This window comes from Leuresthes tenuis, unplaced genomic scaffold (assembly GCF_036924035.1).
Source record: "Leuresthes tenuis unplaced genomic scaffold, fLeuTen1.0.hap1 SCAF_23, whole genome shotgun sequence".
In the NCBI taxonomy this organism is placed as follows: domain Eukaryota; kingdom Metazoa; phylum Chordata; class Actinopteri; order Atheriniformes; family Atherinopsidae; genus Leuresthes; species Leuresthes tenuis.
Window position 1 is genome coordinate 21,922,774 of NW_027325377.1, and position 14,996 is coordinate 21,937,769.

Here is a 14,996-nt window from a genome sequence, read left to right on the forward strand (position 1 = left end):
ATTAAGTTTCCCTTCATTAACCATTTGCTCATTAAGTCTGCCTTCGTTAGTAGAGGTTGGATGATCGTGTCCTGCCCCGCTGCAGCACCCGTGATATTTCACTGCTGCGGATGACTTGGGGTGAAGCAACGCACACAAGTTGACACAAAACGGAGACCCACTCATGTCCTAATGAGTCTTTGGGCTTGCTGTTCGATGTGCTTGGTGGCTTCATTATCATCACCCTCTTGATTCATGTCTCCATAAAAGAAATCAACACCACATCATTACACCCCTGAGGATGCCACAGTTTCCTCAGTTCGGTGATTTTTGGCTTTTTGTTTCGTTCTCTTGCATCTTTTTCCATCCGTCTTTCTGCTGCATCTTTGTCCAGATATTATTTCCACCAGTCTGCTTTCTCTTCTGCTACATCTTAATACCATCTCTCTCATCCAAGTCTCCTTCACACTCCTTCCCTGCCTTCCTCTGTCTGTCCTTTCATTATTTCATTAAAACAGTGAGCAGGATTAGAACAAGACTGTAGATCAAGCTAAGCCTGACCTCGAAAATAATAGCAAACCCATTAGGAATTGCTTCTGAATTGGCATCTGAATCAAATTACAGCATTCCCCGTTAATTGCATTTTGATGCAGCTGTTTTCATCCTCATGAAGCTGAATGTTAAATTGATTTGTAATTCAGGAGGTGCTGGTTTGCCTGAAAAGAAAATTGTTCTTGTGTGGCTTTCAAGTGGGCAAAAGCCTCTTGTCTGCTTTGTGTCCCCACAGCTTAAGCAAACATTTACTGTCACTGATTTGCATATAGCAGCAAGTGTACGATTTTACTTATTCTTGCAATGTGCAAGCAACGTTCCATACATGTATGTACTGTTGTAGTGATTCCTGAAAGTGAGGATGTTTAAGTCAAATAATGTGCTGAAAAAATGTACGTCAAACAACAGAGCACAGAAAGCAATCATACACGAGAAAATGAAAATATCAGAGAAATCGTACAGTGCAGCAGTTAATTCCCCAGACAGCTAGGCAGGAAAGGAAGCTGAATTATGACAGCAATTTAAAGCTTTGTCTGCCATAATTCTTCCTCACACATACATATACATGCATGTGGATTTATGCTGCATACATTTACAGTAGGCAGAAATAGATACTGAGTAGGGCTATGAATTTTTCTTTGAAGTTCAAACATCTGTTAAAATGTCGGGAAACTTTAGATATCAGTAATCTGTTCGAATTAAAAAATTACAGTCTGGAAGTGCTTCAAACCATAAGCAATTTTGACAGCTATGTCAGGAAGTAGTTTGTCTCGTGATCCATCAGAGGGCACTGTAGTTATAGCATGACCTAATAAATGCAAAGGTAACCTCACAGTAAATGAGAATATGGGGCTTCCGCTTTACTGGAGTCCTGAGTTTCAGGGCAGGCCCGCAGATGCAGGGGCGAAGATGCGGGGGCACAGATGCAGGGCCGCATTCACAGGGGCGGAGACACAGGGCCGCAGACACAGGGGCGGAGACACAGGGCCGCAGACACAGGGCCGCAGACACAGGGGCGGAGACACAGGCCCGCAGACACAGGGGCTGAGACACAGGGCCGCAGACACAGGGCCGCAGACACAGGGGCTGAGACACAGGGCCGCAGACACAGGGCCGCAGACGCAGGGGCGGAGACACAGGGCCGCAGACACAGGGGCGCAGACACAGGGCCGCAGACGCAGGGGCGGAGACACAGGGCCGCAGACACAGGGGCGCAGACACAGGGCCGCAGACACAGGGCCGCAGACGCAGGGGCTGAGACACACGGCCGCAGACACAGGGCCGCAGACACAGGGGCGGAGACACAGGGCCGCAGACACAGGGGCGGAGACACAGGGCCAGACACGCAGACACAGGGCCGCAGACGCAGGGGCTGAGACACAGGGCCGCAGACACAGGGCTGCAGACACAGGGCCGCAGACACAGGGCCGCAGACGCAGGGGCTGAGACACACGGCCGCAGACACAGGGCCGCAGACGCAGGGGCGGAGACACAGGGCCGCAGACACAGGGGCGGAGACACAGGGCCGCAGACACAGGGCCGCAGACACAGGGGCAGAGACACAGGGCCGCAGACACAGGGCCGCAGACACAGGGCCGCAGACGCAGGGGCTGAGACACACGGCCGCAGACACAGGGCCGCAGACGCAGGGCCGCAGACACAGGGCCGCAGACACAGGGGCAGAGACACAGGGCCGCAGACACAGGGCCGCAGACACAGGGGCGGAGACACAGGGCCGCAGACACAGGGCCGCAGACACAGGGGCGGAGACACAGGGCCGCAGACACAGGGGCGGAGACACAGGGCCGCAGACACAGGGCCGCAGACACAGGGCCGCAGACACAGGGCCGCAGACGCAGGGGCGGAGACACAGGGCCGCAGACACAGGGCCGCAGACACACGGCCGCAGACACACGGCCGCAGACACAGGGCCGCAGACACAGGGCCGCAGACACAGGGCCGCAGACACAGGGCCGCAGACACACGGCCGCAGACACAGGGCCGCAGACACAGGGCCGCAGACACAGGGCCGCAGACACACGGCCGCAGACGCAGGGCCGCAGACGCAGGGCCGCAGACGCAGGGCCGCAGACGCAGGGCCGCAGACGCAGGGGCGGAGACACAGGGCCGCAGACACAGGGCCGCAGACACACGGCCGCAGACACACGGCCGCAGACACAGGGCCGCAGACACAGGGGCGGAGACACAGGGCCGCAGACACAGGGCCGCAGACACACGGCCGCAGACACACGGCCGCAGACACAGGGCCGCAGACACAGGGGCGGAGACACAGGGCCGCAGACACAGGGGCGGAGACACAGGGCCGCAGACACACGGCCGCAGACACAGGGCCGCAGACGCAGGGGCGGAGACACAGGGCCGCAGACACAGGGCCGCAGACACAGGGCCGCAGACACACGGCCGCAGACACACGGCCGCAGACACAGGGCCGCAGACACAGGGCCGCAGACACACGGCCGCAGACGCAGGGCCGCAGACGCAGGGGCGGAGACACAGGGCCGCAGACACAGGGCCGCAGACGCAGGGGCGGAGACACAGGGCCGCAGACACAGGGGTGGAGACACAGGGCCGCAGTTTCAGGACCCTCATTTTCAACATGATCTCATTGCAATGAGCACAGCACTTTCTGCACTTTTATAATTCATTCCTATTTCACATCGTTTCATATCATCAAAAATAAAGCCATTTATCAGCTTTAAACAAAACAGATACCTTACAAATCACAAATTTACTAACTTACCTGCTAGCTTGCCACCCAAGTGAGGCCGCAGAACCACCAAATACAAGCAAATCAGAGTCAGTGTTTATTGTCGTCTGCCTACTGTTTAACAGTCAACTACAACAGGCCCTTTGCCAAAAGCGTTTTAAAAAATGCCATCAACAAGATAAGGAGATTTATATTAGTATACAAAGATAAGTGGTTCGTCTGTATTGTTCTGTGAGAGGAGCTTCAGAACCTCAGTATTTAATACTTAAAGAGGTACCTTCTTTGTGCTTAGAGTAAGCTACGCAATTGTTTATGTTGCAGTGCTTCGGCAACACAGTGGTTGAACTTAAGTGAAGCGAAAGGTGGGGAGATATCCAAAATACATTCTGAAAACCATATGTTTCCTAAAAATGCGTTCAAACTGCTCCAATACTACTCCACAGCGTAAGCTCTGTTGGACGCATGTGAAGCAGCGTGGCAGAGCGTGGGAAAGACTTCTGCTTCCGACCTTGGCCTGAGAATATACAACTTCATGAAAACCACCACCAGAGAACAGACAATAAGCCGCCTCTTCAAAGGCAACAAGACAGTGTGCGTATTTGTGTTGGCATGTGTTTGAAAGCCTCAAGAAGAATCAATTGCAACTGATGCCAATTCAATGAGAGTGTAGAGATTCCAGTGTGTGTGTGCGTGTGTTCAGTGTTTCCTAAACTCCCTGAGGCAAAGTCATTCCATTTGCTCTCACCAGGGGACAACCACCACTTATCAATTTATGAATTGAATTTCATTTTCAGCTTCTGACACACAGCGTGTGAGTGTCACTGAGTGAAAGGCCTCTTTCACCCCATTGTAAGATTTCCTGGTAACTGCGGACAAAGCTCCATGCAAGCAGCCCATTAGTTGTAGCCTTTATGTGAGGGCTTCTTGCTTTTTTGAAAAAAAGGACAATTTGTCACTGACCTTTTGTTTTTCCGTTTCATATATTTATGCGTTTTTCAGTGCAAACTTCATCAGGTAATAAATATCCTCCTAAATAAAGCCTCAAGGAAGTCTGAGAAGTTACTCTCACAGGTTTATGATCCATACCACTGCTGTGATTACCATCCATGCACAATCAATATGAAGCTGTTAGCTTCTGTTGGATGAGTGGCCACAGAGGAAAATAATGATGGAGTATTTGGGGGAAAAAAAATAGAATTTGCTGATGAAAGGAGCAAAGGCGGTGCAGCACACTGGAAACAAATGCAGCTGATGGAGAAGATGTTTCGCGCACAAGGACATGTGCCGTCTTTGTTAAACCTGCAATTTGAGCAACCCTGCAGGGAAGCACCTACCTGGTCTTTATCATATAAATCGATAGTGCCTCATTAATTCCATTGCCCACAGAACTGACAACCAATGCACACTGAAAACAAAGTTTGATTTAGAACATCCGCTGTTTTATACATCCCCCTCATGCTGCACTGATGACTATTTAAAAGGATAATCACGGTTTATTTTGGGGGCCTGGAAAAAATTGCTTAAAGGCAGCTGGAGGAGGCAAGGAAGACACATCAGAGAATCAAACTGTTTTTAAATCAACTTGTAAATGCTTGGATGAAGACATATAAATCATCAACCGAGCTGTCATTTGCTTTTGTAACATATTAGTTACAGATTACAAAGGAGCTTTATGGTTCGTCTCTGGCTTTGACTTCCTGTCAACATACTTTTCCTGTCTAGTGTGTAATTGCTCACATTCTAGAAATTAATTTGATTTAGTTGATAATAGAATAAATCTGATTAATTATTTTCCAATATATCGCAGAGCCCTGCAGAGGCAAAACTAAAGGATCAGAAAGAGAAATTTGCTTTAAACGTTTTTTTTTCCTTGTTTATTTTTTCTCAGTTTCTCAGTGGCCATCCATGGCTCCTTCAGGAGGCCCTGTCAACCTGTTATGATAATCTGGTGCAAAATAAAAATCTGGTATCAACTCTGTTTTTTTTTTTTATTTATTTAGTTAAACATAAATTAGCCACTTAACATCTATTTCTATCAAGGGCAACTTGTGCGCTGACTGTATCACTGATATTTTCATCAAACTGTATTCTCACACCAGGTTGTTTTGGGGCTGACTTACATACAAATTGACCTCTACAGCTTGTGATCTAACATTTGCTGTGTGAAAACTTGTTCAGCCTTTCCCATAGGAATGCATGCCAAACAGAAGGCCATCTACCGCCTCATACATGTAAATAAACTGACACCCTGCAGGTGATTTCTCTGCTTATAGGGTTACATAATTACCTGGACCTGTCAGTACGAAAAGCTGCACTTTTAATGTGAGGTTTGTAATCTCCTTGCTGCATTCATAACCAAAATATCAGCTGATATTAATAATTCAAAAGCTAAAAGATGGAGAAATATTAACCAATTCTCATCCTAGAGTGTCCAAAATTGCTGACATGTGCACAAGAATTCCGGTGGCAAAAACAAGCAGCGAAGTCCACATTAGGAAGTTAAACATATGAACTCCCTAATGCCGTGTTGGAAACTTCTGATTCCCAGATCTAAGCATACGTTCTTCTCAGTTTTATCACAACTGATAAAAATAATGGCCAAAACTATAAAAAATAGGATCCATGTTACAGTAAAGCACAAATTTTCTTTCATGCTGTAAATTTTCAGCACTCATGTGTTAAATTCTTTTGAATTTCCTCTGCAATGTGCAGCGTTGATGGCGTGATTTCCCCTTAAGGATGACTAAACTTTCATCTTATCATATCTTATGTCATCCCTTCTCTCCACACTGTATCACCCCGCAGTGCGGAACAATAATCTTCAAAAGAGGAATGAGTAACAAAAGAAACATCAACAACTCCTGTTCGACTTGATTTCGCTCAGCTTTGATTGTCAGCAAAAGGCTCCCTCTGCTGCTAGGCACTGAATAAAAAGTGGAATATTTCAAACAATCTGTTCTTAGAATCTCTTTTGTCTGTTGCTAGATTAAAAGAAACACAAACACACTCTCTAGCTCCGCTGTATTTGCTTTTTGGCCCCCCTCGTGTTGAGTAGGCGACTAGCTGTGACTGGCACTGTCGGATTAGCCCATTTAAAAAGACATATGTTTTCTCTCTGCATGTTTGTGTGTAAGCATGTGTGCATATCCTCGATACTATTTTCAGCCCATGGTGCATTATTCATGTTAAAGCATGCAAAGACAGACACAGGCCAGTGGTATATAATAGCACCGCCACATGCCTGATGCTGACATCATATCACAAGCATACTGTAAGCACACACACAAACAAGCATACTATACAGATGTGTTCACTAAACACTGAAGACTCCCACACAGATCACAGAATCATGATCATCGGACATACAACACACACATACTATCATTACACGTGCACACAGAAACACATGCAAGGCTCTAAATCGTATTAGGCAAATGAGAGTGAGGCACCGCAGAGGCAGAAAAGCGCTCTGTTCGAGTGCTGTTGCTGTGACAGATCCTGGAATAAATCATGTTTAGTTGTTGTTGTTGTTTAATATGCAAATCTTCCATTCAAAGCGCAAGCCAGTTGTTAACATGTGCGTTCAGAAACAATGCCCTCACGCACATTAAGAATATGGATTTTTCTGAGCCAGAAAAAAAAAATGTGCAGTGACAAACACACACACACTTACACACACAGTGAAAGAGTGTGGGATAGATGTGGATGTGAAATGCCATGGGCGTCATTACTGCACTCATATTTCATAATCATACGGCTATCCATCAGACCCGTGCGGCTAATGATGACAACGGGAGCACGCTCGCAGAAACACACACACACACACACCTGTGAATACACAACTATTCTGTTGTGGATATGAGAGCTTTAAGAAGGACACAAACATGAGCGGCACAAAGAGTTGCACACACATGAGCACTCACGAGGGTGCTCAATTAGGCCCATACATGAACTAGAACACAAAACAGTGTCCTCACAGGCAACACACACACACACACACAAATCTCCGCTGCAGTGAATGAAGTGGCTGTTGACAGATTTCAGCTGTAATTGATACCGCTGCTTGGCAGACATTTTTATTTGGCTCAACCACAGTCAGGAATGATCTAAAGTGCGCTAAGCAAAAACACACAAACACACACACACACAGACAAACAAAAGGGTCTTTCTTACAAGCATCACTTGACACATCTCAACACATCAATGTCTCATTTACACACGTTTGATAAAATTGCACTTTTGGCTTTGAAAGGGAAATGAACAGGCTTCCTATCCTCTGACTGGTGAAGTAAGAAGTGAAGCTGCTGCAGACACAAACAACATTCTAAATGGTTGTCATCTTTGGACTGATCTCATCGACTTCTTCGTGTATTTATGGCAATCATTCAACTTGTATGAATGGGGCACAGCTACAAATATAACAGGTGAAAAAAGAGAAAAAAAGAGAACATTAAAGAGAGAAAAGAATTTTACCTTAAACAGACGCAGGATGTTGGCCACCATGATGGACACTGAGCTGGCTGCAGCTCCAATCACTCCGACGATTTTATCCGGCTTGGTGAAGATTGGAGAGTCTCCACTGGCACAGCGGACATCTGAGCCATCCCTCTCTATCAAGGCCTGCACGAATGTCAGGGACTGCTCCAGAGCATACGTGTCCCTGGAGCAGGTATCCAAGATCCGGGCCCCCAGTGTGATGTTGGGCAGCAGTTCGGGATCCTTATTGATGAGGTCGATGGCAAACATCATGGCTTCTAAACGATGAATGCCCTTTTCTTTTTTCAGCTCCCCGCATGGTGTGCCACGATCGCCCCGAGAATGCACTGGAAATAATCCGCCAAGGATAATATCACCGTCCAGTCGGATGGAGTGAGCGTACTCTGGGGCTGCCTGCGGATCTATGGGGACTCGCTGAGGAGAGGTGATGGGAAGGAGCCAAGTGTAAGAAGTAGCCACTAGCAGAAAGATGACAGATGGAGAGTGGGGGTACCAAGTTGGGCTCCACTGAGGTCCCATGATGACAGAAGAAATTCAAAAACAATGTAAACTTTGAGGAGACTTTCAAAATGGAGAGTTTTTATTAGTAGAAATGTTCAGCTTTCCAACTGGTCAACAAGGCAGGGGTAAAGGACACCCAGGTGTGCAGCGAGCCAAGCCCCAAGAGCCGATCATATTCCAGAGAAGAAAATGCAAACTCAAGAGAAGAAGCAGGGGACTGTAGCGCTGATGTAGAGGATATCTGGTTAGGTGGTAGAGCATGCAATCCACAAGTCACATCTTTAGTAGATCCTGTTGAAAGAGACAGAAAAAGGATGTCTAAATATCAGATTGTCTGTGAGCATCTAGCTGCTGCCAGGGTGTTAGGCTCACCTGACAAATGTGTGGAAACCACTCACAGGCAAGGCATGAATGCAGAGTGACAACCAAAAACTAGCACAACTAATACACATCAATGCTTGCAGAACTGTCAAGAATTTGCAATCCCATCCTGTAATTTAAAATCCAAAACAGTTTTTAATGACCTCTACGGCCTCGTTCACACACCCGCACTCATCTCTTGGCAGAGGGACAAGAGAAACAGCTGTCAGAATGACAGCCCGAGAACCTCGTGGCGAGCTCCTCAGGCTGTTCGCATGACTACCCTGCTGCAGTGGCGGTGAAAGAGAGAAAGAGAAGGATGACGAGGACTGGGGGGTGGAGGGTACAGAGGAGGAGAAGGAAAAAGGGAAGGGTAGAGAAAGAGAAACCATGTGGGGCAGCGTGAGGAAAACGGAGACAGCAGAGAAAAGATAGAGAGCAGTGCTGTGGAGCAAGTGTGTTGCATCATTCAAACACCTGCCGTTTCTGCTGCAGTTAAATGAACACATTACATCCAGTGCACACTCCTGCACAGACAGACACAGACACACACACACACACAACTTTATATTGCAACAGGTATAGTCAATGTTGAATGTAATGTCTTGACATTAACAGCATTAAAGGTTGATATGCCCTATCTGGTCTCACCCACTGCAGGGAGGTTGCACCTCCACCCCTGACAGCAATAATATCACGTTCTGCCCACTGAACTGCGCATTAAGCAGCGGGATTCTTGAATGGTGCAATAAGTTGGTTTTGGCTGGGACTGAAAATTAGTTATGACAAACTGGTGGATTTCTACATTGTACAAGTGCTAATGTGCCTTCATTAGCTGAGACCCCTGGGAATTTATTTCCTCATTTGCCTCCCCTGATCTCAAATACTAGATTGCATTTTGTGCATGTGGACTGCATCAAGAGGCGATTTGTACAAATTTCAAACCCTGAATATATATTTGAACATGAGCTAATTCATCTTTAGCTTAACAACCACAGATTTCAGGAAATTCTATTCTCTTACATAAATTTTTTTGATGAGATTTACAGTAAGCGAACATAACATTTAGCAGTTATGCTAATATTTTGCAAAAAACATAATTTATACAAACTGTAAAGTGCTGCAGCACCTCTTGTCACCTTGTTTTTACCCCTGCCAAATCTGCTCTGATTGGTCAAAATCAAAGGCACCTTCTCATTCTTTAACAAAATAGCCACTCGAGAGGCATTATGCAATTGTGTCACATGGTTATAAAGACACTTGATGAAACAAAAGGAAAATTGATAGTGGATTTTGCTTTGAATTCAATATTTTTCAATCCATTACAGAGACACATCTCCTTATGTAATTTCTACACATTTGGGCCATAAACCTGAAACACCATTCTTTATTATAGTCGACCTGCTTACCTAAATCACACTAGCTTTGCTTTTGTGGTGGCCCATTTTACACAGTCATCATTGTTAATTAGCTTTTGCTTATCTTTCCTCAGAGAATGCTTTCTCAGCACAAACAAACACCAGAGTAATATCCTAATGTGAAAGGAATGGTTTTGGAATTAAGCTTATTCACCTTACTTACAGGTAGATGACAAAACAGATATCAAACTCATGTATTTGTGTTAATTAGAAAGCCTACTGGTGTATACTATAGGTTGGTGCAATGGAACACAGGTGGGAACAGAAAGCCTGCTTATTCTGTTTGCAAATCCATTTGCATGCATTCATTTTATTTTTTTAACACCGACCAAAATTACTGTTTCATTACAGCTTACTGTTACCTCCTGTGTCCTGTCTTTACCTGTCTAGTTGTAGCCTGGTCCCTAACATAAATACAAATTGAATAAAACTGTTGGCCTCATTACAGTAAAGTTTGAGAAATCTTAGTTCCTGGAATTCACGTGGATGTCAGTTTGACACTTATCGCCCACTCAAGTGAACAGCAACAATTTTGTCATCTTCAGGGGTGCAGTGGCAATTCTTGACAGCAGCCGTCTCCCCCAGCAGGAGGATGTGCCACCACACAACCTGAAAAACTTCTCAGGAGCATCTTAGGAACATAACAAGAAACTCTCACAGTCCCTGTACTGGAACAAGCCTGATCCAAGCATGCTCCGGGCCACAGCCAAAAGGACACAAAGATTCAAATTCCAATGTCTCACCACAGGTGATGCACAGAGATCCTGCTTCCATGCCCCAAAACACAGCAAGGAAACTAAGGCTGGGGAACCTAGAAAGCCCAAAGAACAAAATTCCAAAACAAGGAGCATTGAAGGGATACTTAATGGAAAGAAAGCCTGACTCTGAAGGTACTGAGACAATCATGCAAAGAAATAAAGACAAGAAGGAGCGAGTATCCTGGTTGAGTGATGAGCAGATAGAATACAGCTCTGGATTGATAAACCAAGAAGCAAAGCCAGAGAAGATGCACAAGGACAAAAAAGGAAGAGAATGGGAGACAAATTTTAAAAAAAAAACACAGCAGAGAGAAACAAATGCATGAAGAAAAAAAAGATCTCACAATAAAAATTCTCAAGGGATGGCACTCAACCTTTTCTTCTGAACAGATCAGCTTTGGTTATATTCAAGGCACGGAAACCAACCTGACAAAGCAAACAAGGCCCTAGATCTAAAGAGTCTGTTGAGCACCTGATCTTGAGGCTTTTTCAAAGCTTTTTCAAAGCTCTTTAGCTATAGTTGACCAAGTCTTGGCTGTATGACCTGGATTAAGATCCACGTCCTGTTCTTGAACTACCTCTGTTTCTGCTGAATCAAATTCCTAACTATCATTCCAAACTCTCAATGTAAGTCCACACTGACGGCAAATAAGCATTTATAAAACTTTTTGAAACATTCTCCAGCCCAGCATGAATTTACCCAGAAGGACCACAAACAGGTTTTGGACTCAGATGTCATCACAGCGTGAGACACACTCTCAATTAATATTACTCAATTCTGTCCCAAGTAATTCATCACTTTCTCTCCACTCTAAATGGAATTAGGTCAAAGCCACTCATACAACCAAACCCCCAACTATGATTAAAACTCCTGCTTTATATAGGCTATCCTGCTCTGATTCATCCAACACCATATTCTTCTCACTGCAACATTGTTTATTCAACACCTTCTCCTTGGATTCAGGCTCCTCTTGGCACAGACACAGAGGGGGCTTTTTAATTAGACTTGGGGGGGGTCCCAGTCACTAACCTGATACTACATTACATGCAACTCAGATTTACATCTGACTCCAAATCTAATGAGGTCCATACAGATCTGTTCATCGCCGCTCCTGTTTTTGCTTCATGGTAATATGAGGCAGGCATCTGACAGGGAGCCCTCAAATCTGTAATACAACCAGAGTGAAATTAGAATTTAGAAACTTTTACATTCATCCCAGCTGTAACTACATGCAAATGTCTAAAGAGGGCAACTGGAAAAATAATCTGATCGGGGCAATGTGTGAACGTCTGGTGAGTGAGCAGGCTCTGAGGTTATTAAAAGTTTCGTGTCTCATTTACACTCACACTCACATTTCCGAGGGGTGAAAAGAGGTGACATCCTCGCCTGTGTGTTCATACATCAGACGACAAACCAGATTTTATTCTAATCATCTGGCTATTAGTCCCTCACTCCCACGAGGGTCCTTATGATGCTTTACGAAAGCTGAAAGAAACAGATTTCTTTGCCCGTATGGCTGCGCACATGCCAGAGGAGGAAGGCAAGGAGGTTTCCCCTGCTGTTATGGTTTGTGGCTCAAAGATGAAGAGGGTTAAACCCCAAAAGGCTTCAGCTGGCTCATCACTCTTTTTAATTTACACCCACGGCTGGCTGTCAAAGTGAGTGTCTCCCACTCCTCCTTCTAGTCTGGTTTTATTTCCATTTCTCCCCTCCCTGCGTCATCCCTCACCCCCTACCATCTCCTTCACTTCCATCCACTTCTTTCTTTTTACCCGCTTTTTTGTTGCTACTATTCTCCGCCCTCGTCTCCTCTGCCTCTCCCTTGCTGCTGTATCACATCACCTTCTGCATGCAGGCCTCTTCATCTCTCGTGGGAGAGTGCTGCTCTTTTCAGAAATTGATAGCTTTTCTGCCACCCTGTTCTCTCTCAATCACCCCCCTTCTCTCTCTCTCTTCTTGTCCAAGAGTTGTGGTCAGTCTATCCACTATCTCCTCCTTTCTCTTTTCTACATCTGCTCCTAATCGAGATCATGGGCCAAAGAGCCACTCAAATACTGAGCTCACACATTCCCCATTTACTCACACATTCCCCATTTACCATGGGCTGGTCTTCAAATAAATAATAGAACAGATTCATATTAATAGAGATGACAAAATATTTCCTGCAACACTATAAAAAAAATAACATTTCCTGCCTCTGAAAAAGCAGGAATGTTTCTCACGAATGTTACCTCCACTTTCTCTGTCATTATGAACCCTCGTTGACTGCTTCTCATATGGATAAACGCAGCTTTCATCGCCAAGAGACAGAAACACACGCCCGTGACGAGATGAAGTCGTGTGTCTGGAGATAAAACGCAGCCCACAGGTTCAAAATCAAGACTAAGCGAGATCAAAGTCTGGGCATGTATGCTCATTATGGAGCCCTATAGGCTTCATTTTGTACAGCGGTGGTGGTATTCTGACTGCACCCTAATTAAGACAGTGCCATCCGCGGTAAAAGCGAAGGAGCACCAGTGGGGGAGAGCAAAATGTCATTCTCATTAATTAGTGTCTCCGGTTCAACCCCCACCATACTGTCCATGAGTGAGGCATATCTCTTAATGACGATAAGACGTTAGTCACCCATCAACTACGATGCACAGGACATAACTGACTAAAACCTCACTAGAGGAATGTAAGGAGGCAACAAATGTGTAAAAACACACACACACAGAAATTAATACACAGATGTAAGGGCAAACTTAGATACCTCTGGGTTCAGAAAACCAAATCCCTCACACAATGCGCGAAAAGAGAAGGTCCAGCTTCTCCCCCGCAGACTCCTTTGGGTCCGTGTCCGCCTCAAGCAACTTCCTTGCGGAGCTCAGCAGTTTCACCCCTCAAGAAAATATCAGTCCTCCTCAAGTGAGGTTGTTTCTTTTTTCCACTGCAGAAGAGGGATTTGAAGTAAATTTAGACCATCCGAAAAGCGAAGAATAATGAAAAATATAGCAGGTGCTGGGGGATAAAGTGCTCAGTCGTGACCAGCTTCCCTGCTTTTACGCGCAAAATGCAACTATTAACTCCGCACTTGTTTAAGGAGACAATAGAGGGAGACTGCCTCTGTTGAAGTCGATAACCAAGACTGAATCTCAGACAGAGAAAGAGGGGAGAGAAGATGAGTAAGAGGGGGGTGAGGGGACAGAGCGTAGGAATTCATCATACACGGCGCTGATCAATAATGTTGGTAAAACCCACCTGATTTGGATCCATAGTCCTCTCAAAGCTCCCCGCACTTTGCGCATAAACCCTCTCCTTTAAGTCCGCTTGTACTGCTCAGCGCACGCGCGCGCACACCCCTCTATCCCCGCGGTTTTCGGTGCTGAAAGGGACAGCGCACGACTCCGCCGCCGACTGATAGCCGCGCTGCATGGGGCATCTGAGGCGTCGCTCAAACCGCGTGCACCAAATCATCGTCTTAATTGCGCCATCGTCCTCCAGCGAAGTCCACCCATTCAATCAAGTTTATTACTGATCAATCGGATCGATGATTTCCACAATACAGGGCTTTGGTTATTTGAACACATTTATAAGTCATCAAAATATGCTCACACAGGCGTTGCGCCTTAATTGCCTGAACTTCTATCCATTTTCATTGCGCCCATTGATCCCCGCCTTTGTAAAAACAGAGCGCCCTGGCTCTGAGTGGTGAATGGAATTAAACAAATGAACCGCATCCCATCTGCTGTGTAATAACAATTTGATAAGCTATGTGGAGTCAGAGACCAGGCAATCGAAGAAGACCCGGGTGTTCTCTCGTGTGACAGTGTTGGAAGATGTGCGCAACATGTCCAATTTGTGGATTCGCAACTGCAGCGGAGGGTGTAGAGGCGCGAGGCAATGACGCCATCTCGCGGCCAACGTTGCCGTTGCAACACTAAACCAAGCAGGTGTGGGTCGTCCTACTGTCACCTGAAAAATGCAAAGTACAGAAATTGTTCCTCGGGGCGGGTGTTATAAAAAATAATGAGCCACAGGATAACGGATTTAATGTCACAATAAAGGAACACGATTCAAATTTGATTTAGCTACGTTAATAAACTATTTAAAAAGAAATGCATTAGTCATGATAAATCAATAGCAGAGCAGCACTAGAGGTATTTTTCCCTCCTAATACTTTAAATGCTTTCTATGTATTCTAAATTGATTTTTATATGTGT

At 45.7% G+C, this 14,996-nt stretch overlaps 1 protein-coding gene across 4 annotated transcripts in view; it reads right to left on the reverse strand.

Annotated features, from left to right (window-relative positions):
• grm8a (glutamate receptor, metabotropic 8a) overlaps positions 1–14,181 on the reverse strand; it is a 217,385-nt gene extending 203,204 nt beyond the window's left edge. For 2 of the 4 annotated variants that reach the window (XM_072377432.1, XM_072377435.1), the window contains exons 1-3: positions 14,035–14,181; positions 13,547–13,723; positions 7,733–8,548 (exon numbers count right to left, since the gene is read on the reverse strand). In XM_072377432.1, coding sequence (XP_072233533.1) covers positions 7,733–8,275 — 543 coding nt within the window. In that variant the 5' untranslated portion in view covers positions 8,276–8,548; positions 13,547–13,723; positions 14,035–14,181. Of the gene's footprint in view, positions 1–7,732; positions 8,549–13,546; positions 13,927–14,034 lie in introns of those variants that run through there. The other 2 variants (XM_072377434.1, XM_072377433.1) reach the window with 2 other exon arrangements.
• Positions 14,182–14,996: the final 815 nt, after the last annotated feature.